The 22,235-nt window shown below is 40.7% G+C and overlaps 1 protein-coding gene across 7 annotated transcripts in view; it reads right to left on the reverse strand.

The window, feature by feature from the left end:
- The window catches only part of GRIP1 (glutamate receptor interacting protein 1), a 676,609-nt gene that overhangs the window by 293,201 nt on the left and 361,173 nt on the right, over positions 1–22,235 (reverse strand). Inside the window, exon 1 of one of the 7 annotated variants that reach the window (XM_036894902.2) lies at positions 1,230–3,987. The exons of the other annotated variants lie outside the window; for them this stretch is intronic. Coding sequence (XP_036750797.1) covers positions 1,230–1,284 — 55 coding nt within the window. The 5' untranslated portion in view covers positions 1,285–3,987. Of the gene's footprint in view, positions 1–1,229; positions 3,988–22,235 lie in introns of those variants that run through there. 7 annotated transcript variants of the gene reach the window in all.

Consider the following 22,235-nt stretch of genomic DNA (forward strand, 5'->3'; position numbering starts at 1 on the left):
AGTACCTTTTAAAGCACTAGCTTTGCTATCCAAACAACTGGCAAATGCATTCAGTAAGTTGGGCTATAGTATTTATTCTCTTTCCTGTTATTGACTCAAGATCTATTTCTCACTATTTGCTTTGTGCTCATTCTTCTGCCAAATAAAATATTAATTGCATTTTTAGCTGCACTGCTGGTGATCAAAGTACTCTGATATGTCAAGCTAAACTGATAGAAAGAGCATCCATTAACATATTTATAGGTTCAGAGCTTCTAGGGCATAATTACAGCCATTAATTACTTGACAGTCCTCTATATTACAGGCTAAAAGAGAAAGGCATTTGCAGCTACACACTTTTACTTAGAGTGAAGGTTTTTTAAAAAAAATAAATTCTCCCTAAACTAGATTCCATCCAACAGAAATAAGGCAAGAGTTCTCACATATCTATACGTACCTAAGACAGGATTTTTAAAGTAACTATCCACTAACTTTGTAAGAGAATGCATGCAAAGTAATTGAAATGGCATAGACAGAGGAATTTTGAAGAAAAGCATATTTTAAATATTACAGGGACATTTAATTAATATTGTAGAGCTCTAAGAGAGACAATCTCAAGCCAGGGTGATTCCTGATGATAAGATAGAGAGGAATGATTTTTACTTTCCAATAAACTTCTTCAACTATCACATAGGACCGCAGCACTTCAAATTACCTGCTTTTCTAAACACGCGCTCTAACACATAAAAAAATTAAAGCTGTCCTGGGAAAAAGCTCATGAGACGTTGGGAATTAAGAGAATAAACAATGATTCCGTAGATTCACCAGCTGTGCAAGTCCTGAAGCTGCCAGCTGCATTTCGTGCATGCATCACAGAAAGGACAGCGACACAACACTTGACCCCTCTTGACCAGTCAATCAGAATGCAAAATGACGGTTTCCATAAGAACTTCAGCACCGGACCCAAACACGTTTTCTTTTCAGCAATGAATGAAGTCGTTAAGAAAAAAAAAAAAAAATCACACAGGCTGGGTTTGCTCTTGATTTCAGCACGAACATAACCAGGATGTAAGGACAGAAAGCAAAACTGAGTCTACCTGTACATGTATATCTATACCTATTTCACCGAGTTCTTTGTTGCCTGACAATAAATGGCAAAGGCAGTCATATTTGAAAGTACAAACCATTAAACTGTGTATACAGGCTACTGCAACGGACTCGCTGAGTGAATAACAAGGAAATCACAGTACCTTTAGTAAGTCGCCTCAGAATTTGACAACGGCATTTAAAAGAGACGGCTATCATTCTTGCTCACTGCTTTCTGTGGCAAAGTGTACTCGGGGCTCTGCTCTGGTGCCTGCAGCAGCATATGCGTTCCTTGCGCACATACCAGGAGAAAGGTAGTCCCAGTGGGGAGTGACAAAGCTTAATTCCTCTTGGCTGATGCAGAGGTCCGCTACATGGCATCTGGCAAAGCTGTGTCATTCACTACTACCACCGCCCCTGCCCGCCACGGCCCCCTCCCCCTGCACAATCACAGTGGGCTGTTTCGATAGCAACGAAGCACCAAATTGCAGAAAGCAGGGACAACGCTGGGAGAGGAGCCATTCCATAAATCTCATACAAAGCACTGGGCGATGCTTTCGGTTTTAGGCAAAGGGCTGTGTATTCCAGCCAGTTCAGCTGCCCCCACCCCTTCCGTCTCAGCATCAAGTCAGTGTGCTTCGTGTGTCTCACTTAACTGGGAATGCAAGTGAAATGCTTGCACTCTTACTTTACGGAGAAACACATGTATCATATACTACGTTCTTTTCACAACAAGAAGAAAAGAAAGCAGAGGGGGGAGGCAGCTCATCTCTGGGATTCAGTAGAGAATAGAAGAAAAGCAGTTCTAAATAGAGTCAGGAAGGTTCTCTGGTATTCCGCACACCTCTGCGAGCCCAGGCAGTCTAGGTGTAGTGATGAAAGGCAAGAAGGGCTGAGGGGAAGGGCCGAGACAAGGCAGATCATCAGACAGCTGGGGGCCCGGCCCCTTTAATCATGCTTTCTGAAATAGGACTTGGCTGGAAAGCCACACAGGCAGGACTAGCTAAAGATACCAGGAATAAAAGCAGCTAAGGCCAAGTACTTCTATTTTTAATGTATTTGTTTTCCCATTTCCCAAACAACCTTCCTCAAACCATTCTTCTCATCATGCAAATAAAAACGGTCTTGTGACACAGCAGATATTTGTGAGTATCTGCTCCAGTGGAGTGAAGAGCAAATTAACAAACCCTTCACAATCCATTCACAAAATGACAAGAAGGCGGGGCACATTTCTTCATCTGCGAGCACTCGCTTATTCACTATGGAGTCAATACAAACTCACATTTGGTATGGAACTTCATCAAATCCAAGAATCTTCCACAGGAGTTAACACAAACATTCAGAAAACTGAAACAAACAAACAAAAACCTACATTTGGCCAGAAACTTAAAAAAAAAAATCAATTAGTCATAATGAAAAGATACGTCACTATTCAAACTATTTGATTATTATTTCCAGGACTATACAAATTATTCATGTAATCTCTACTGTAAGGTTGTAAAAAAACAAAAAAACAAAAACCTTTCACGCTGGTTCTAAAACACCTGCCAATATTTGAAATTAAATGATAGAGCTTTCTCTTTATTCATAAATTCCATTTTAAGTCAAACAACCTCAATCCACTGGCACTGAAATGCATATGCTTTCTATTTTGGGTCCAATAGAAAAATAATTTCTGTGTGAAAAACAGGTGAATATTGTAAGCAGCTACTTTAAAGGTTTTTGAAAAGAACAGGATTGCCTTACCTAGGATAGGCTAGTTAAAGCAGTTGGCTACCACTAATCAATAGGAAAGTATATTAAATGGATTGTATTGCAGAATCACATTTTTATAACTGTTCCAATGAGCATAAATCTGTCTTTGAATGTCAGCCCATCTACTTTTCATCTCTGTTAGGTCATCCCTAGTAATATTTATTTAGTCTCCTTGATATTTTCTGTTTTAAATAGAAATGTACCTTAGTGCTAGAGATTGGGTTATTAGCTAAAGTGAGATAAATATTGATAGTTAGGGCTTTAAAAGATCCTTCTCCAAATTTAAAATCTTTCTTAAAATCCAAGTAGTCAGAATATGCAGCTGTCAAATAGCATCAGTAAAACCTTGCTGGTGGAATATCACCACTCTAGCCCATTTTATTAATGTCTATTCAAATAAAACTCAAAATCACACAGGAATTTCTTGCCCCCCTGCTATTATGCCTACTCAGATCTAATTTGCTTCTTCCTTAAGGCTAAAATGATCATACATTTCCTCTTTTACTGTAACTTTTTTTTTTTTTTTTTGTAAGCTCTGTCCTCTAGTCCTAAGGAAGACCTTCAGAACTACTAAAATGTCCTATTTTCTTGTAGGAGAAATAACTGATCCCGGAGTCCTTTGGAAGGTTCCTGAGGGCTCCAATTAGGGGAATTTTTTCCCTTTAGATAGTGTGGCTGCCAATCCACATACATCCTATTAACCCGCTTAGGCTCAACTCCAGGAATCTTACAGAAATAGAGCCATCCTGGAGTAAGCCTTTTCCAGGAAATGAAGGAATCTGCCATGTGTTCCCACCTTCTTCCATTTTTGGCCTCTCTAGTTCTCAGAGATTTCCCTGGGAGCCATGCTCAGTTCAGCCTTCTTGCCCTAAGCCCTTCCCCCTCTTTGCCTAATGAGCCTAGCCTCAGATCTTGAACTCAAAGTGCCTTCAGCAATGCAAGCTTTCTACCTCAAAATTTACTGACTTGTAAAGGCCCCAAATGGCCAAGGCAACTGGTGGAAATGGACCACAGTCTCCTAACAGAAGCCACCCCCAGGCAGAGTAACCTAGATTAATATAAGCATGTGTTTTTGGAACCCTCTAATCAACCATGTTAATTACGGTGGCTTAGCTGTCTAGACAACTCCTTAAACTTAGCGAATTTTTGAGAGTCACTAAGTGGGGACTATGGAGATATAAAGCAGGCAAAAGGTACTCTCTCTCTCTCTCTCTCTCTCTCTCTATATATATATATATATATATATATATATATATATACATATATATACATACTATGTATATATATACGATTAAGCACCAAAGTGATCTGGAGAAGAGTTAGTTTGTGAAATTTACTTCTTTAAAAAAAAAATCTCAATATATAAAAACATGGGCTTTCTGAATTCAGGGCTATTCTCTTAAAATGATAATTCTTATTACAGGGTTTCTTAAAATATTAGGTTTCCTACGGTATAATACAGGTATACTGTGTGTGTATATACATATACATATATATATATATGCATACCTTATGTCTATGTATATATGTATATGTATATATCATATTTAACTTTTTAACAGACTACAGAGCTTTTTTACAAGCAATGTGTCATTGCAACACCTCTTTTACAGGTTTTTGTTCCAGGTAAGGAAACTGGTTCTTGGGGGAACATTTTTCATCAAAATCTCAGCTAGTAAGTGGCAAGAAATAGGAAAGAATCCAAGGAGTGTTACCCTGGCTGAATATTCTTCCTACTCTTTGCTTTTTTACTGTGTTCCTTTTCCACTGACAGAAAAAGAGATTCCAATTACGGGAAGGCAGGGGGATATCTTATTAACAAAGACCCTTTAAATGTCATTATATTTTATGAGAGGAGGCAAACCTAGAGTTGATCACTTCAGCCTGCCCTTAGTCCCTGCCAGTGCCCTGGTCCCTCTGAAGCCTAGCTAATGGGTCCAGAACCACGTGAGCCAGAGGCAACCAGCAACGGGAGGCAGTCAAAACAGGTTCCTCCAGGGACTAGACCCTTACCTACCAAGTGTTTACCACAGGAGTCCATTCTGACTGGTCTTTGCCAGGCTTATTTAAAGTATTTTAAATATCACTGCCAATGAGAGTATGATACAAATTTCATCAGAGGCTGAGAGCTGGGAATGTGGTTAAAAATACCTTCTGACTGGCTCAAGGATTCCAGTACACTTTTAAAACTATGCCACAGCACCAGCAGGTGGGACCAGTGCTGTCTGGCACACACAAGTTAGCTTATTCTGCTGTTTTTTCACCTCTTTGGTTTTCCTCCATTGTATTCATCCTTCTGTATATAATCTCCACCCCCAAAAGAAACACTACTATTTACAGATGCTTCTGATTCTTAACAAGGAATCATCATGAACCACAAGTCTTCTGCCATATGCCTACACCTGGGAAATTCATCTAAAAAATAAAAAAGCCACAGAGTTAACTACACAAATAAATAACTTACTGTTTTGTAGCCTTAGAAGCAATTTGATTAAAGTTCTAACATAATTTGTACCTTTGTTCTGATTTTCACTGATTTTGTAAATTTGTCTGTTACAAAATACAGTTGAGAGATCCCATCTGTTTGATTATTTATTTGACCATTACTTTGCCTTTTCTTTGAATGCAGTTGATTCAAAATACTTGGAGTGTTTAGATCATTCTTCAAGCAGCACAGACATCCTGAGTTGGCTAGTACTGAACACTGTATACTGACTTGTCCCCCACAGGTAATAACTCTAAGGCATTTACATCTTCAAGGTGTTTTAGAACATGATATTCATGGAGGTCTTAAAGCATGGCCACTATTTCCTTTGCAGCAACTTATGGACAATCTCACTGACTCATCCTCAGCTTATTTTCCTCACTCATTTTTAGTTTCCTTCCTGAAAATGTTGAAAGCAGCTATGCCCCTCAAACATGTTATAATTCTTCTGACCACTGTCTGCCACTTAATTCAAGGAGCACATCAATGTGAGACTAAATATTTGGAGTGGGCACCAAACAAAATTTGCCACTGCTGAGATGCAGCTGAGGATTATTCCAAGAAGGAGGAAAAGCAAGACCTAATTTTCTGACAGAGGTTCAAGGTTGTGGAGATTTGGTGTAATTGGCCAAGATAGGATTTATTAGGCATTTTAATAAATATTTTATGAGGAAACATTTTTGTGGAACTAATGATGCCTTTTAGGAAGTGTCATTAGGACATACTCTTGCAAATCTGAGGTGATTAAAAAGCACTTAGTGGTGCTGGTGTGCTCTGCTATAAAAGGGAGGATATAATGCACACTCCATGTGTTATTTGCTTATCTAGTGGGACTCTAATGCCCTTCACAGTGCCAAGGGGAGAAGGTTGCCTCCACTTAACATGAGAAGACCAGGAAAACTCCCATGAAGGTAAGGCCTTTATGGAAGTGTGCCAGCTAAAAGCACCTGGTGGGAAATGTTAAACAATGGAATGTGTAGAAAATGAGAAATGCAGTTCAGTTATAAGAAGAAACCTGCTAGAATTTGCCCTAAGAATGCAGGAGCCCAGTTTGAAAAAACATTTGCACTCCTATGTTTATCGCAGCACTATTTACAATAGCTAAGAAATGGAAGCAACCTAAGTGTCCATCAGTAGATGAATGGATAAAGAAGAGGTGGTACATATACACAATGGAATATTACTCAGCTATAAGAAAAAACAGATCCTACCATTTGCAACAACATGGATGGAGCTAGAGGGTATTATGCTCAGTGAAATAAGCCAGGAGGAGAAAGACAAGTACCAAATGATTTCACTCATCTGTGGAGTATAAGAACTAAGAAAAACCTGAAGGAACAAAACAGCAGCAGACTCACAGAACCCAAGAATGGACTAACAGTCACCAAAGGGAAAGGGCCTGGAGTGGATGGGTAGGAAGGGAGGAACGAGGGGGAAAAGGGGCATTACGATTAGCACACATAATGTAGGGGGGGCACGGGAAGGCAGTATAGCACAGAGAAGACAAGTAGTGATTCTATAGCATCTTACTACGTGATGGACAGTGACTGTAATGGGGTATGTGGTGGGGACTTGATAATGGGGGGAATCTAGTAACCACAATGTTGCTCATGTAATTGTATATTACTAGTACCAAAAAAAAAAAAAGCAACCAAAAAAAAAAAAAAAGAAGAAACCTGCTAGAAAGCATGCCCTTAAAAGCTCAGGTTAAATCCAATTATTCACTGAAGCTTTAAAAATGGTGTAGTGGCCAAAATCCTAGCCTTTAGAATCAAATTAGTTGGCTTTAAATCCTGCTTTTACCACTAAATGGCTGTGTGGCCTTGAGTAAATTTGTTAACCTCTCTGTTCTTTATTTGTGAAATGGTGAGAATCATTTCTAGGCTTGTTTTAATGATTAACTGAGTTGTTTGTTTTAAGCACCTAGAACAGAGAATAGTAAAAGTCACTATGTATTTGGTAGGGTATACAACCATATAATCTGGCATTTGGTGAGAGTCCAGGAATCTCGGAGTGGGGGGTGGGTGGGACTAACAATTAAAATGATTCCTTTTCCATGAAGTTTTCCATGACCCAATGGCACAAAATAATCTCTTTCCTCAACTCATAAAACTTTTCCTGTTCTCATGTCTTTTCTTTCTCTTGCTCCTAGGCAATGGAATCCCCCGAGTTTTATCATAGCTTTTTGCCTTCCTTCTGCAGCATTGCATCTACTTCTGGGCAGTAACAATCATCTCTCTGCTTAGACTGCCAAATCTTGATCTTCAACCCAAGTTTGTTCTCATTCCAAACTACCTTCCCTGATCCTTGATTCCTAGACCCATGGGCATCCTTCATGACCACTCAAACCAGCCTTGAACAAATCTAGGTCCTCATTTTATCCCAAGAGGATGCCTGCTCCTTTTCCATGAATTCACTGATATCATTATCCTCTTCCTCAGTGGTCCTTTCCTTTCAAGTTCACAACTGAAACCCCTCTCAGCAACTCCCGTTCTGACTGCCAGCATCGCACACAGGCGTTCCCCCTTACAAATGTTTACTGATTGTTTTTTGGGGGACACTGGGGCACTGGGCCCCCCACTCACTAAACCAGCTAACTCAGCCCAGAATCAGTGTTTAATACTTCTTTTATTTTTATTAATATCAAGGAGTTCTTTGGAGGCAGCATTGCTCTTCAAATTTTGTAGTGCTAGTCAAATTTTGTCCTTTTTAGGGCTAAATTAAAAGGTATTTTCATATAAATCATCTCATGCATTTGGACAACAGACAGCACAAATAACTGTGACCAGAAATCTGCAGATCACCTCAAGTTAAGTACATTATATGAAGAATAAAGAAAATGGACTGCTTCAAACTAAGGAGCATCTGCATGGCAAAGGAAACCATCAACAAAATGAAAAGGCAACCGACTGAAATGGAGAAAATATTGGCAAATCATATACCTGATAAGGGCTTAACATCCAAAATATATAAAGAACTCACACAACCCAATAGCAAAACAAAACAAAACAAAACACAAACCACCACCACAACAAAAAAACTGATTAAAAAATAGACATTTCTCTGAAGAAGGCATAGAGAAGACCAACAGGTACATGAGAAGATGCTCAGCAACACCAATCACCAGGGAAATGAAAATCGAAACCACAGTGAGGTATCACTTCACACCTGTCAGAATGGCTACTATGCAAAAGACAAGAAATAACAAGTGTTGGTGAGGAATGGAGAAAAGAAAACACTCGTGCGCTGCTGGTGGGAATGTAAATTGGTGCAGTCACTATGGAAAGCAGTATAGAAGTTCCTCAAAAAAAATTTAGAAGATTGCCGTATGGCCCAGCAATTCTGCCTCTGGGTATTTTTCCAAAGAAAATAAAGTCATTATTCAAAATGATATATGCACCCCCATGTTCATTATAGCATTATTTACAATGGCCAATATATGGAAATAATCTTAAGTGTCTATCAATGGATGAATGGATAAAGAAAATGTGGTGTGTGTGTGTGTATATATATATACACACATACATATACACAGTGGAATTTTACTATGCTACAAAAAAAAGAATAAAATCTTTCCATTTGTGCCATTGTGGATGGACCTTGAGGGCATTATGCTAAGTGAAGTAAGTCAGAGAATGACATATACTGCATGATCTCACTTATATGTGGATCTAAAAAACTACAACAAAAAAACAAAAAACAAGCTCATAGATACAGAGAACAGATTTGTGGTTGCCAGATGTGAGGGGTGCAAAGGTAGGTGAAATGGGTGAAGGAAATCTAAAAGAACAAACTTCCAGCTATAAAATAAATAAATTATAGGATGTAATGTACAGAGTGGCAACTACAGTTAATAATACTCACATCCTCGCATGTTGGCAAGGATGCAGAGAAAGGGGAACCCTCCTACAATGCTGTTGGGAATGTAAATTAGTTCAACCATTGTGGAAAACAATATGGAGGTTCCTCAAAAAACTAAAAATAGAAATACCATTTGACCCAGGAATTCCACTCCTACAAATTAACCCAAAGAAAACAAATTCTCAGATTCAAAAAGGCATATTCACCCCTATGTTTATTGCAGCACTATTTACAATATGTCAAGCCAAGATATGGAAGCAACCTAAGTGTCCATCAGTAGATGAATGCATAAAGAAGATGTGGTTCATATACACAATGGAATACTATTCAGCCATAAGAAGAAAACAAATCCTACCATTTGCAGCAATGTGGATAGAGCTTGAGGGTATTATGCTCAGTGAAATAAAGTCAGGCAGAGAAAGACAAATACCAAATGATTTCCCTCATTTGTGGAGTATAACAACGAAGCAAAAATGAAGGAACAAATAGCAGCCGACTCACAGATTCCAAGAAGGGACTAGTGGTTACAAAGGGGAGGGGTAGGGGAGGGCGGGTGGGAAGGGAGGGAGAAGGGGATTGAGGGGTATTATGATTAGCACACATAGTGTAGGGGAGGTCACGGGGAAGACAGTGTAGCACAGAGAAGACAGGTAGGGACGCTGTGGCATCTTGCTACACTGATGGACAGTGACTGCAATGGGGTATGGGGGAGACTTGATAATATGGGTGAATATAATAACCACACTGTTTTTCTTGTGAAACCTTCATAAGAGTGTATATCAATGATACCTTAATAAAAAAAATAATACTGTATTGCATATTTGGAAGTTACTGAGAGAAATCTTAGTTCTCATCACAAGAAAAAACAAATTCTATATGTGTAGTGATGGATGTTAAGTAGACTCACTATGATCATTTCGCAATATATACAAATATTTAATCACTATGTTGTATGCCTGAACGAATACAATGTTATGTGTCAATTATACCTCAATAAAAAAGTCAGGAATCCAATGGGAGAGGTTATATAGTTATTAAAATAAAAGACTAACTTATATAGTTACTAAAATAAAAGACTAACTGTAGGAGCATAGACTAAAGCTTACTTCCAGGACTGTTCATTATCCACAGTCCCAGGATGTGTCCATGGGTGTATGTGCTACTGAGAAGGCAAGAAACACAACTAATTCAAAAGCCCACCCTTAAGAGTGGTGGTGTGTGCAGCGAAACCAGGCTGGATGCAGGGAGAAAGGAGAGTTCTAAAAGAGGGTTGGCTGAGGGGTTTTCCCCAGTACCTCCTCCTCACCCAACCCATTATAACCTATTGATCTACTTTCTCCTGGATCACTAAACACCATGTAACACACTATTTAATTATTTGTTTATTGCCTGCCTTCCCCAACCTGAGGTTTTGTTTTTTTTAAATGAGGGCAAGTTTTTGTTTTTTTATGGTTTTGTTTATTTTCTTCACTGCCTGAAACTGCACCCAGCACCCAGCACATGGGCAACATTCAGCAAATTTTTTGTTGCACAAAAAAATTCAGGGGAGGATCCCTTCCAGTGGACTTCTCTTATAAGCAATATTTTCTCTGCAACTCCTCTACAAATGATGAAGTTAACAATTTACTACAGGAAAAGAAAACAGTTCTGCCTCTTTAAGAGCAAATTCTTCCAAATAACATGTTCCTTGAAGACTACCTGTTTGTGGAGGGGGGAAAGAAAAGAGATATGTACCCTCCTTTCCAGGATACACCTCAGATTTATTCCTGGCGCTTCTGACAAGATGATTCATAAGGACCCTGTTGTTCTCCAGAAATGAGGAAACACACGACCCAGATGGTTTTTCACTGAAGTCAGAGGCAGCAAGAACAAGAAAGAAAAAGGGCAAAGAGACTAAAATGAAAAGAGAATCTCTCTGGCTTGGCTCTGTGAATGCGGAAAGCGGCATATACAACTCCCCAGGATAGGAGATGCTGGTCTCATGCACAATTATAGGCTGTCAAGGACAGAACGTTATCTCCAAAGTAACAGATGTATGTTTTTTGAAATTTCTCTATCTGGTAGCACACAGCTATAAACTTTGTCATTCCACCTTCAACAGGGCTTTGTAGTGAAACAATGAACCTCCAAACTAACCTCGCTGCTGTTTTAGCTGCTATTTCAACAGTTTTCATTTTGTGGCTACAGAAGTCAAGCTTTCCACAGTGAGAACACATGCATTAAAAACACACACGGCAACGACACCAAACCTCCTCAATTCTAAGACACTTTGCTCATTCAAATAAAACCGAACAGATACTATTTTCAGGTATCCTATATGTACATAAAAATCTAAAGAACTTAAATAGGATGAGGGAAAAATAAGTCCTGCCATAAAGATCACGTCTGATACATGACGTGGACAAACTCCTTCACTCCACACTGTGTGTACAACACATGCCACGGGACGTCAAATGCCACCACCCACCAGACTCATCAGAAAATACTGAAATGACGGCAGAAAGGACGAAGAAGGAAATTGCGCACAGGAAATAGGATGGCAGAATTGAAAGACATCCTCGGAAAACAGAAGTTCTCAGGTGAAAGGTCAATTGCAGTTAGATTGACCGCTGGATTGGGGTAAAAGTCCCTGAGCACCTCCTTCTTTCTGGCCACCATGATGGGCACCTTGAGTATAAAAGTGGAAAATATACTATCTCTTTGCCAAAAAAGTACATCAGTGGGAGGAATTCCAACTCAGAACACTATACATACAGTCCAGAATTCCAACCAACCAACTAGAGAACCACTTTACATAAAATGCCACAGAGCTTATACATTGCTTGTGCTCAGGCAGCAGCAGGCTCCCCTCCCTTTTAGAGAATGATAATCACACCTTGATTTTCTTTCGAAGACAGACCCTCAGTCCTTGTGGTGTAAGTGGGTGGGCCCTTCCCTGCATCCCCCCACGTTTCCCTCTAAGGTGAGGCATTAAGCCTGACCAAGGGGAGCACACCATCCCCCTCTGCCACACAGATTGGTCCAGAAACAGGGAGTCATACAAGTTGGCCTGATGAGATGCGATCCCAGGAATTCTGTCGGAACTCTCACAAAGAGAGAGCATTCTTCCACTAAGAATGGTAGGTTGGAAGCCTGAAGCTGCCATCTTATCACCACTTTGGGAGAAGCTGCCTTTGAACTATGCCACAACAGAAGAAACACACATCATAAGGGCCTTCTCTCTCAGTTAAAAAAAAAAAGTGCTCATTATTTTTCATATTTTCCCCCCATAAAAATAACATGAAGGCCTCCTTAGTGATACTTTGCAAACACATTCAATCACTGATCATTGGCTCTAAGAAAAAAGTCAAGAAAAGAGGAAACAACCTTCTAATGATACCTAAGGGAGGAAAAGGGCTCTATAAAGATGGGAGGAGTGGGAAAGCAAGGAAAAAGAGAATGAGTCAGTGTAGTGGGACATTCTGAATTGGGTCTCTCTTTCTCTCACCAGGCATTGTCTTAAGATCCAGTTGCCTGAGGCCCTGTAATCCAGCTGGAACAGAGTCTGTTTGATCTTCTGGCTGCACAAGGGGGCGAGTAGCTCCTGGAGGGCAGCAAAGGACCAAAAATGGGAGTGCAGGGCTCAGGCATCCAGCTGGAGCTGAGCAGGTGACCCAACAAGGGCCCAAGGACTGGAGAGGACCTTGGTTCCGTTTCCCCTCACAAGGTGGGAAAGATTAACTCGCAGAAGGCCCCTCAAGGTTCTTATATGGCTTATGACAAAGCCTGTGCTGGCAGCAATGCAAGGACTTACCTGAGCACCCAGTGACAGGAGCACAGGTAGCGAGTCTCCGAGAAACCAGGGGCACCGGGGAAAGCCAAGGAGAGGCCGAGTCCAGGAAAGGTGGGGAGGAGGCTCGAGGGACCCAGGTTCTGGCTAGAACTCAGGCAGTCCACCAGGTCATGGTAACTACTATCATCCTTTCCATTGTCACTCTAACTACCATCAGCAGCTCTGGCAGCATTGCTAACACTTGTGTGTGTGGGGTTCCCTGAGCGCTAGGCACGGTCTCAGCCTGGAACTACATTCCTCATCGCCTTCACAAAGAGTCTATGCATGAACAACTGTTATTGCACCCTTTGGCAGTTAAGGGAGTTCCTTCTATTTGCTGCACTTTTGGAGCAAAGACTGTCAATCTGCATGGTCAACTCTCCAGACGACTGAACACTTCTGGAGAACACAGGCAGTCTTTTTATTCTCAGGGTCTCTGGGCCCACAACTTTGAAAACAGTAGGTTCTTAATAAATCTTTTTCTTGAACAAAAGAAAGAATGAATGACGGGTCATAAGAGAAAAGTCCTGGGCGAACAAGAACATGATCTATCAAAGTGTATGGTCAATAAACAGTGGGATGTAAAAGGCTGATGACTAATCACAAAAGAGGGGCAAGCTCTCTGACTTGTGAGCCTTGGGAGCAGCCCTAATGGAAGCACCTCAACTCTAGGCAGCGGGATCCTGCCAACAGCTTTCACTTGCAAGAGGTCCTTACTACCTATGGAACTTTTCTTTCTTAGGCCCTTTTCTATAGAAGAGATGGAATCAACAGTCACCTTAGGAGCATTCCATCAACCAAGAGCTGGGAGTAGGCACTCTCTGCCTGGCATAGAGCGCCCTGGCGTAGACTGGGGCTCTCAGGTGTGCAGTCACATGAAGGGGCAGGATGCCTCAGCACCAGATGTGGACCTTGGCTAAGAGGGCACTAGTCAGCCGTGTCAAGCTAGGGCCTTTCTACCCATTCTGAGTCCTCCCTGTCCTCCCAGAGGCTTCCCTAGGTATTCTGCCTCTACCCAAGCATACACCTTGGATGTATAACTCCAGTCTCTTGGGAGTTTTCTGGATGCAGAATATGCAGCAGCATGCTTCAAAGGCCAGCAGATTCCAAATAAACCCAGACCACTCTGGTCACAGAGGGTCCTTAAAAATATGCTGAGGGACAATGGGAAATCAGCTGCACATATGAGGAACACGGGTGATTTCCACGGCGCAGCTCCAAATCCTTGCTGCCTTAAGCCTTTTAAATTTCTATTATCTACTGATTTTTAAGGCAGTGCTGTTCAATATAATATAAGACAAACTACAAATGCAAGACCATATATAACTTTCAAGTACCCACTTTCAAAAAGTAAAAGGAAACAGATGAAATAAATGAGATATTCATTAATAACATTTTACTTAACCTAATATATCCGAGGTATTATCATTTATCATGTGATCAATATAGAAAATAATCGATGAAATTTTAACATCTTTTCCTTTTATTTAACCCCTGAAAGCTGGTGTGTATTTTATACTTACAACACATCTCAATTTGGAAAAGCTATATTTCAAGCACTCACTGGCCCTGTGTAGCTACAATATTGATCAGCACAGGCCTACCTCACTCTATGTTATAACAATTGGGAAAAAAACTTTCAACATGATGCAATATTTTGTTGTGGGACAAATTCTGCTTCTTGTCCTCCACTTTATTTCCTATCCTACTAAATGACACATCATCCATCTAGTTTCCCCCAGTCCAGACACCTCCAGTCACCCTGTACTCCTTCCATTCCCTGTATCAACTGTCCAGCAAATCCTCCACATCTCATGGCTACTGCCTTGTTTGAAACCACATCATGCCTTGTTCTAACTTTTGCGTTAGTTTTAGCATTAACTTTGCATAATCTTATCCATGCTCACCTCATCCTCCTTTGATCCATCTTTTTGACTTCTTGGAAAAAAAAAAAGTTGGTTATCTCTGTTTCAAACCCTTTCAATCTCTGTAGTATTGCCTTCAAGGATCCCTATGAAGTGGCCCCAGCCTGTTTCTCCAGGCCTGTCCCACCATGCCTGTGTGTAAAGCTCCAGCCATAAAGAATGACCGGGAACACCCAAAACATGCCAGTCCACTCTGAAGTCCATGCTTCTGCAACCTCTACCTCCTTTACCTGGGAGGCTATGGATTGTTCTTAGCAGTTTACCCATTTATGCCTTCTGCTGGCTGTGAGCTCCCTAAGGAAGAGGGGTCTTGTTTGTCTTTAGAGTTTGTAACACTACACATGTAGCTGGAGCACTGAAGACAATGAATGAATAAATGGATGGATAGAATTCAAAAGACCTTAGTTTGAGGTGTGACTTCATCAATTTCTAGTTATAGAGCCTTAGAGAAGTCACTTAACCTCTCTAAATCTCAGATTTCTTGACTACAAAATTTGAATTGCAATACTTGCCCTGTCAACTTCACAGGTTTGTAATATAAATACATGTAAAATTTATAAAAATATTTATAAATTTATATATACTCAATGTGTAAAACAAAATTATGTATACCTCTATATATTACCTGTATCTAGTTATCTGCAAGTGAATCTCTCAAGCTATTCTCTTCCTCCCCACTGCCCGCTAAAAGGGCTGAGAATTTGTCAAAGAAGTTAATCAACACCAGTTACAAGGTGCATTAGCAATCTGGAAAGTTTATCTATTATAGACCATTTTATTCAGGTCAAAAGATTTCCCAAAATAATTCTCAGCTATAAACTGTGAATTACACAATCCAGTCTACATGAAAAATACTAATTAAAGCAGGAAATGGGGGTAGCTTTAAATACATGCCCCAAACCAAAGAAATTTAGTATAGAGCCTTGGAAAACAATTTGCACAATGACTCATATAGTCTTGTGATAAGCATGTTCTGGATACTGGCAGAGATATAAATTGGAAGGAAGACCTGCCTTGAGGACCTTAAACTCTAGTTGAGAAAGGGCCCAATTAATGAATCATAGAGTAGGTCTCAGCAGTATATGTGCTATAGTTACTCAGAGTGGAAAAAATAATGATTAGGGTTTTAGGTCTTTTAGGTGAGCTTCATGGACGAAGCAAGCTTTGAAACAAAGTACAAAATGTGGATTTGTGGTAAGAAGGAGACACATCACTACACTCTGTGAAAAGTGCAATAGAGTGGAGTCAAATTACACACACTGAACTTCTGTGATTTCAGCTACTTGGGGTCTCTGCTCTCTGACTCTCACAATACGATATGTATACACTATGGATATATTCATATCCCAGAGGAGTTCTCAGTGCTTAGCTGATTCTCATCAGATGAGTGTCTTACCACATTGCATATGAGGCTGTATTTGGATATGACCCAGCTCTTGTGTGCTGGCCAGCTATATTATCTGCTCAACCCAAGAAATACAAGGATTGGTTCAGGGGTAATTTTGACTTTATGAGATTTTTGCCTCACTTTGTAACTTTAGAACTACCCTCTACATGCTCAGTTCCAGTGCAACTGCTGCTAAATTTACAGACTTCCTAAACCAATTCTGATGATCATTTCTCAGAGTAAGGGTTTTCTTTAAGCAACATGCCTTTAGCTGTTTATGTCTGTTTATGGTCCTAGCTGAAGACAAGGGTACACACTATTAGGAACATTAGATGTGTGCAAATCACATGATTTATGTTTAGTTCCAATGAGGAAAAACATTAAATGGACACACCAGACTTTTCTTTCATAAAGCAAGAAAAAAGTCCAAACAATTAAAATTAGAACAGAAAAAAAGCTTAATTTTGAGTTTTTAAAGGATGTTAAAAAGTGCATACACTCTTTACAAGGTAGTTAGATCCATCAACTTCTACCTTTTCCATTGTACAGATCTCTGAACGGATTTTAATGGTTGGCTATATTATCAAGTGCGGAATTCTACAATGCACCCAGAATGTTCTTGCTCACCCATTCTTCCATAATTTTGGTTATGAGTCCCAGTGATCAATACAAGAGTTCTTTTTACAGGCATTTTTCTCTTTTTAACTCCAAAGCTACCTTTTCTTTTGACTTCATGTTTTGTTTTTAGGACTGACATTAATATTAGTCCCTAGAAGAGAGGTCTTCCACAGATCTTCTCTCTGAACTTGTTTGGGGAGGGAGATAAAGGAGCATAATTGGTCAAAAGGGAGTCACAGGAGGATGAAATATTTTGCAGAGGCACACGCTAATGAAGTACATGAAGAACTCAGACCCACTGCTTACAGGAAGCACCATAAACTGAAGGAAATACACAGCTGTAAAGTAACAGCCAAACTGACTTCTCTTTCTTTCAATAAGGGACATCTTCTAAGTAGGAAATCAGAGAGCCATTTGATAATAATTCCTGGCATATGACAGCTTTGGAGTAAATTCACACCTGTCCTTTCCTCCCACCCTCAGTTCTCCAGTATCAATCTCACAGCAGGGTTTGGATTTCAGCACTGGCACCAATAGACAGAACTGGAAACAAGTCTTTCCCCAAATCGCTGCATGCTTCCATGTCGTAATCCCATCCTTATTCATCAGACACAGATTCCACATTGCTGCTGCACTTACAGTCAATTCTCTGTCACTACAACTGTAATCTCACACTTATTTCAGGTGTTTATTTTGTGCAAACCTTTAGGAAGTCCCCCTTGTTTGTGGCCGTTTGGATGAAAGATGAATTTGCGTGGAGGACTAAGCGATCACCTTCTTTTTTTGGTACTGCGGTCTTATTCTAATACAACCCTACTGACTGCTGTGATGACAGTCAGGTCCAACTTGTTGAGACAGAAGACAAGGCCATCTATCACTATTATTTGAAAATCTCATCTAGCAAAGGATTTATGATCTGCTCATTTTAGAGGAGATTAAAAAAACACCCAAGATTGAATAAAGAATGTCTGGTGATACATGAAAATGAGATGGCTTTCACAGAAGACCTGAGGCTGAAGATACTGGGGCAGAAATGCCACATTGCCATGCCAATGTGGAAAGGGTTAGTCAGGGACCGGTAGGCAGCAAGGAGGAGCAGTATTTCAAGAGTGGCCCCATCCCCAGAGCACTACAAAGGCAGTCAGACAGCACAGCTGTTCAGAGTTCAGGCTCTGTCTGGGACCAGACTGCCTGGGTCTGAATCTAGTAGGATATGGGCTTGGGCAAGTTACTAAATAGTTCTGTGCCTCAGTTTCCCTAGCTACTCATAGGATTGTTATAAGGGTTAAATGAATTGCCTTGTGCCTAATGCCCCTAGAACAGCACCTGATACATAGTAAAAACTACCCAGTGTCTGCAGAACCTGTAGCAATCTACCTCACAGGGCTGGTGAGATGATTAAAGGGGTTGCTGCAAAGCAAGTCTTTAGAATAGTGCTTGGTACACGGTAGGTGCTGAAGTGTTAGCCATCATTGTTATGAATATTGTTATAATGATTAGTTGTAGTAGTAATGCTAGCGTTCCCTCACAGGGTATGTCTCCCCATCCCAAGACAGCCCAGTCTTGAGCTTGTCAATCACAGACTGAGGTCTTAACTCAGGTGTCAAACTGGCAGCTCAAGGTCACACATGGATGGCAAATACCTTCATTTTGCCTGAGCTGTTTAGAAGTGTTAATTAGTTGTATACTTCAGAAATGTCTGCAGTTTATTTAAGATTATGGACCCGTGGCTTCGGCCTGCACTCCTGTGTGGCAGCTCGCAGATGGGACTGAATGGCCGCTTCTCCAGGCATTTAGGGTGTACACTGTACAGCTCACCCCAGTCCCTCCCAGGTTTACTGCATTCGCAGTGTGACCTTCCTGGCCCTTGCTGTACCCCTGCCCCCATTTCTCGAATCTGTTCTAGGCCCTGGTTAGGTGATCTGCCATCAGACAGAATGTTTTCTATGGCCCTGACTCCACCTGACAGCCTGATGATGTTAGGAAAACTCTTCCTTGTAAAATGCACACAAATTCATATACTTATAACACATGATCCTTCTGTGAAGATTATGGACCCCCTAAAGCCCACTCACAGAAAAATTCTCAGCTTTAAGCATTTATGCATGGACAAGAAAATTCACCTGTATTCTTCCTTAGATTATTACCTCATCTCACATTGTTGCAAGAGGGAGAACATTATTAAAGCAAGGTAAGTTATTTTGTAATGCAGACACTGAGGGATGATGCAAAGATTAATGCTTTGAACCGATGATACATTTGGAGGTAAGTTTTGTCACAGTAAAATGTGACATCTTTAAAATAAAAATATCATAGGGGTTTGCTCTTTCATTTCACCTAAACAATTCTCAGCTCCTTCGCATTTTCTCCCTTTCTATTCCGTGCCAGGGTCACTGCCAGCCCAAATGGCAGGCACCACTGTGAGTGTTAAAATCAGCCATCCCTTTCTCAAGACACTTTACTGCCATCTGCTGGGGGAAACGTGCCATACTAAGTATATATATTTGCCATGTGTATGATGAGAATGGCAGCCCCTAGAAATGGGGTCCTGAGTGGCACACAGCTGCACAGGTCTCCAGCATGACTTGAGTGGTAGGTGCCCTGCCCTGGTCTGACCATCACTGCAGAGGGCTGTTACACAGACCAGGTGCAGACAGCAGTGCTTATGGGCTTGACGCTTTGCGTTTTTAAAAAACTTTCTCTTTTGAACTAATTTTAGAATTCATGAAAAGGTGCAGCAATAGAACTGAGGGCTCCCACATGTCCCTTACCCAGACTCCTCTAAGCAGTTTTGGTTTTATAGCCATAAAAACCAGGGTTTCACTCATGATTCTGATAAGATCTTGGCAGATGGGCCCCGTGTCATCAATAGTAAATGCTCGGTGTGTGTTATATGTTATCACCCGCTGGCTTTGTTTCCCTTAACTGTAAATGAAGATAACAGAGATATACATAGGGTAAGGGTTATATTAAATTCTATGTAAAGTATTTAGCAGAGTGCTGGGCATACAGGAATATTAACTGTTGTTGCTATTGGTGGAGATATTAACTGCTGTTATTTCTGTGGTCTCATGTTCTCCCCAACCACCATTATACAGCATAATGTTATCTCAGCTTTCTAGGTATAAAATCATAAGTAACCACTAACCAGTGAGATGTTTCCATATCCCAGGAGGCACATGATGGCAGCTAATTCCTGGATGACCACACTAGGCACCCAAAGACCAGGAAAAACCCAGAAGCCAAGGGCAGAACCAGCTCTAGGCAGAGAGTATGGCTAATAGGGACTTTCTACTTTTGCCCCTTAACTGAGCACAGACACCTCTCTGGAGCACTCGCATCTTCCTGGTCACTGCTGCTGTTTTAATTTCATAAAAGAAAGGCAACTGTTTTTAAAATAGGGGAGAAAGGCTTTTTATTCTCCCTTCCCAACTATCTATCCCTACCCACATCATACAGACCACTGGGCTTCCAGTGCATCAGCTGTGTTAGATTTTCAGCAGGAGGAATGAGGAGTATAAAAGACCCGGGTTCCTAGGAGAGATCTGACTCCTAGGTGTGGAGAAGAGGGCAGGGCAGGTGTGAAGAGGAGTCTTGCTCTTAGAAGGGAAGACACTTTGCTAAACTGCCGACACCACATGTAATCTAAGCTTCTGCTTTCAGCATCTGTTTATACAAATTCTGACCAGGTGGCAAACTCTTCCCCTCTGCTCTGAGCGACAGGAAGCAGGACAGAGAACACCTGTTTTAAAAATGGATTGATTAGCCCGAGGCTGGTGTACCCAGCAAGGGCGTGGGGCCACACATGAGGAGGTTGGCTCTACTTCTCTTGGCTCTAGTCCATGGTCAGTGCTAATGGGATTGATCCACAGGCATAAATCTGGAAGACCTTGTTAGGCATGTGAGAGGTTATTCTATCCAAAACGGTTACTATGTGTTGTCACTTGTCTAAAAGCAAATGTTTCAAGCACTGGGTTGGGTAACAGAGGTACAAAATGAACATGACAACCCTTGCCTTTAAGGAGCTTCTTCGGGATTCCTGAAGATGACAGCATGGAATGGAAATACCATTTAATGAGTGCCTTTTCTGCAATGTAATTGACATTTGCAGGATCACTTTAAGCAAGTAACAATAATTCAGTGAGATATATGTTACATTGGTACTATCAGTACAATGTTGCAGAAGCAAAAAGGAGGGAACAAATGAGCTAGGGGAATGGATAAGTTACCCAGAGAAAACTGGGTAAGTTCCCCAGAAGAGATGGCTCTGGAGCTGGATCTTGAAGGATAAGTAGGAGTTTGTCCATGCAGGGGGAGGCAAATACTCCAGGCAGTAGAGACTGCGTGCAGCATGGGGCAGATGGGAATGAAGTCTGAAAGAAACTGAAAGAACCATGTGAAGGGGTGAAGAGAAAACAAAATTACAATTTAACTAATGAGTTTTGGGGAAGCTAAAGATAAGCAAAGTCACTATTACCTCAAAACACCATTTTCTTATGAGGACCACACATCATAACACTTCCCATTAGAGGGGTTCTTCACAAATTTCCGGTACTTCCATGTCTCAGGAATGGCCCCTCAATCCAGTAGGTGTCCAGAAATACAAATCCATCCATTCAGCTCTCTAAGTCTACAGAAAATTCTAAAATTCCATGCTCTTTGTCATTTTTAACATCTGTTTTCTAAAGAGTAAGACAGCTTAAAGTAGAATACCAATCTAAACATTATTATGGATGGAGTAATATACAAGTTCTTTATTCCCAACAGTCATAAAGATCAGAGGCCAAAAAGAACTTAAGTTAGAAAAAGGTAGAATATACTCAACATGAGAAATAAATTTTTAAAAATCATAGAAAGTTAGGTCTAGGAGGGCTGTTAGGCAGTCAGCCCTAATAGAACATGGCAGATGCTCTAACAATACTTGTTGAATGTATGACTGAATGGCTATTCTACTTCACTGGTTAAGAAACTGGGCCTCCTGGAGGCAGTTCTGGGTTCTGGAAACCCCAAAGTGATCACTGGGCAACAATGAAGATTTGAACAGCTATGCAGACACATTTGACCTAGTACCTGACATACAACAGGTGCTTTACAAATATTTGATAGTGAATGAAGGAAGGAATGAGCAAATACATTGATGAATAGAAGGATGGAATTGTTCAAATGTTACAGTCATGAAATAAGAGAGTAAAATCTAAAAGGAAGAATATAAAGACTGAATTTCATTCTCTACTAAACTACCTCAAACTTCACCTTTGCCATGTCTCACTCTCCTTGGATCAAGAGAAGTGTAACAATGGCCTTCTTCTCACTTCAGAGGGATGTGGG

This window comes from Manis pentadactyla, chromosome 10 (assembly GCF_030020395.1).
Source record: "Manis pentadactyla isolate mManPen7 chromosome 10, mManPen7.hap1, whole genome shotgun sequence".
NCBI lineage: Eukaryota > Metazoa > Chordata > Mammalia > Pholidota > Manidae > Manis > Manis pentadactyla.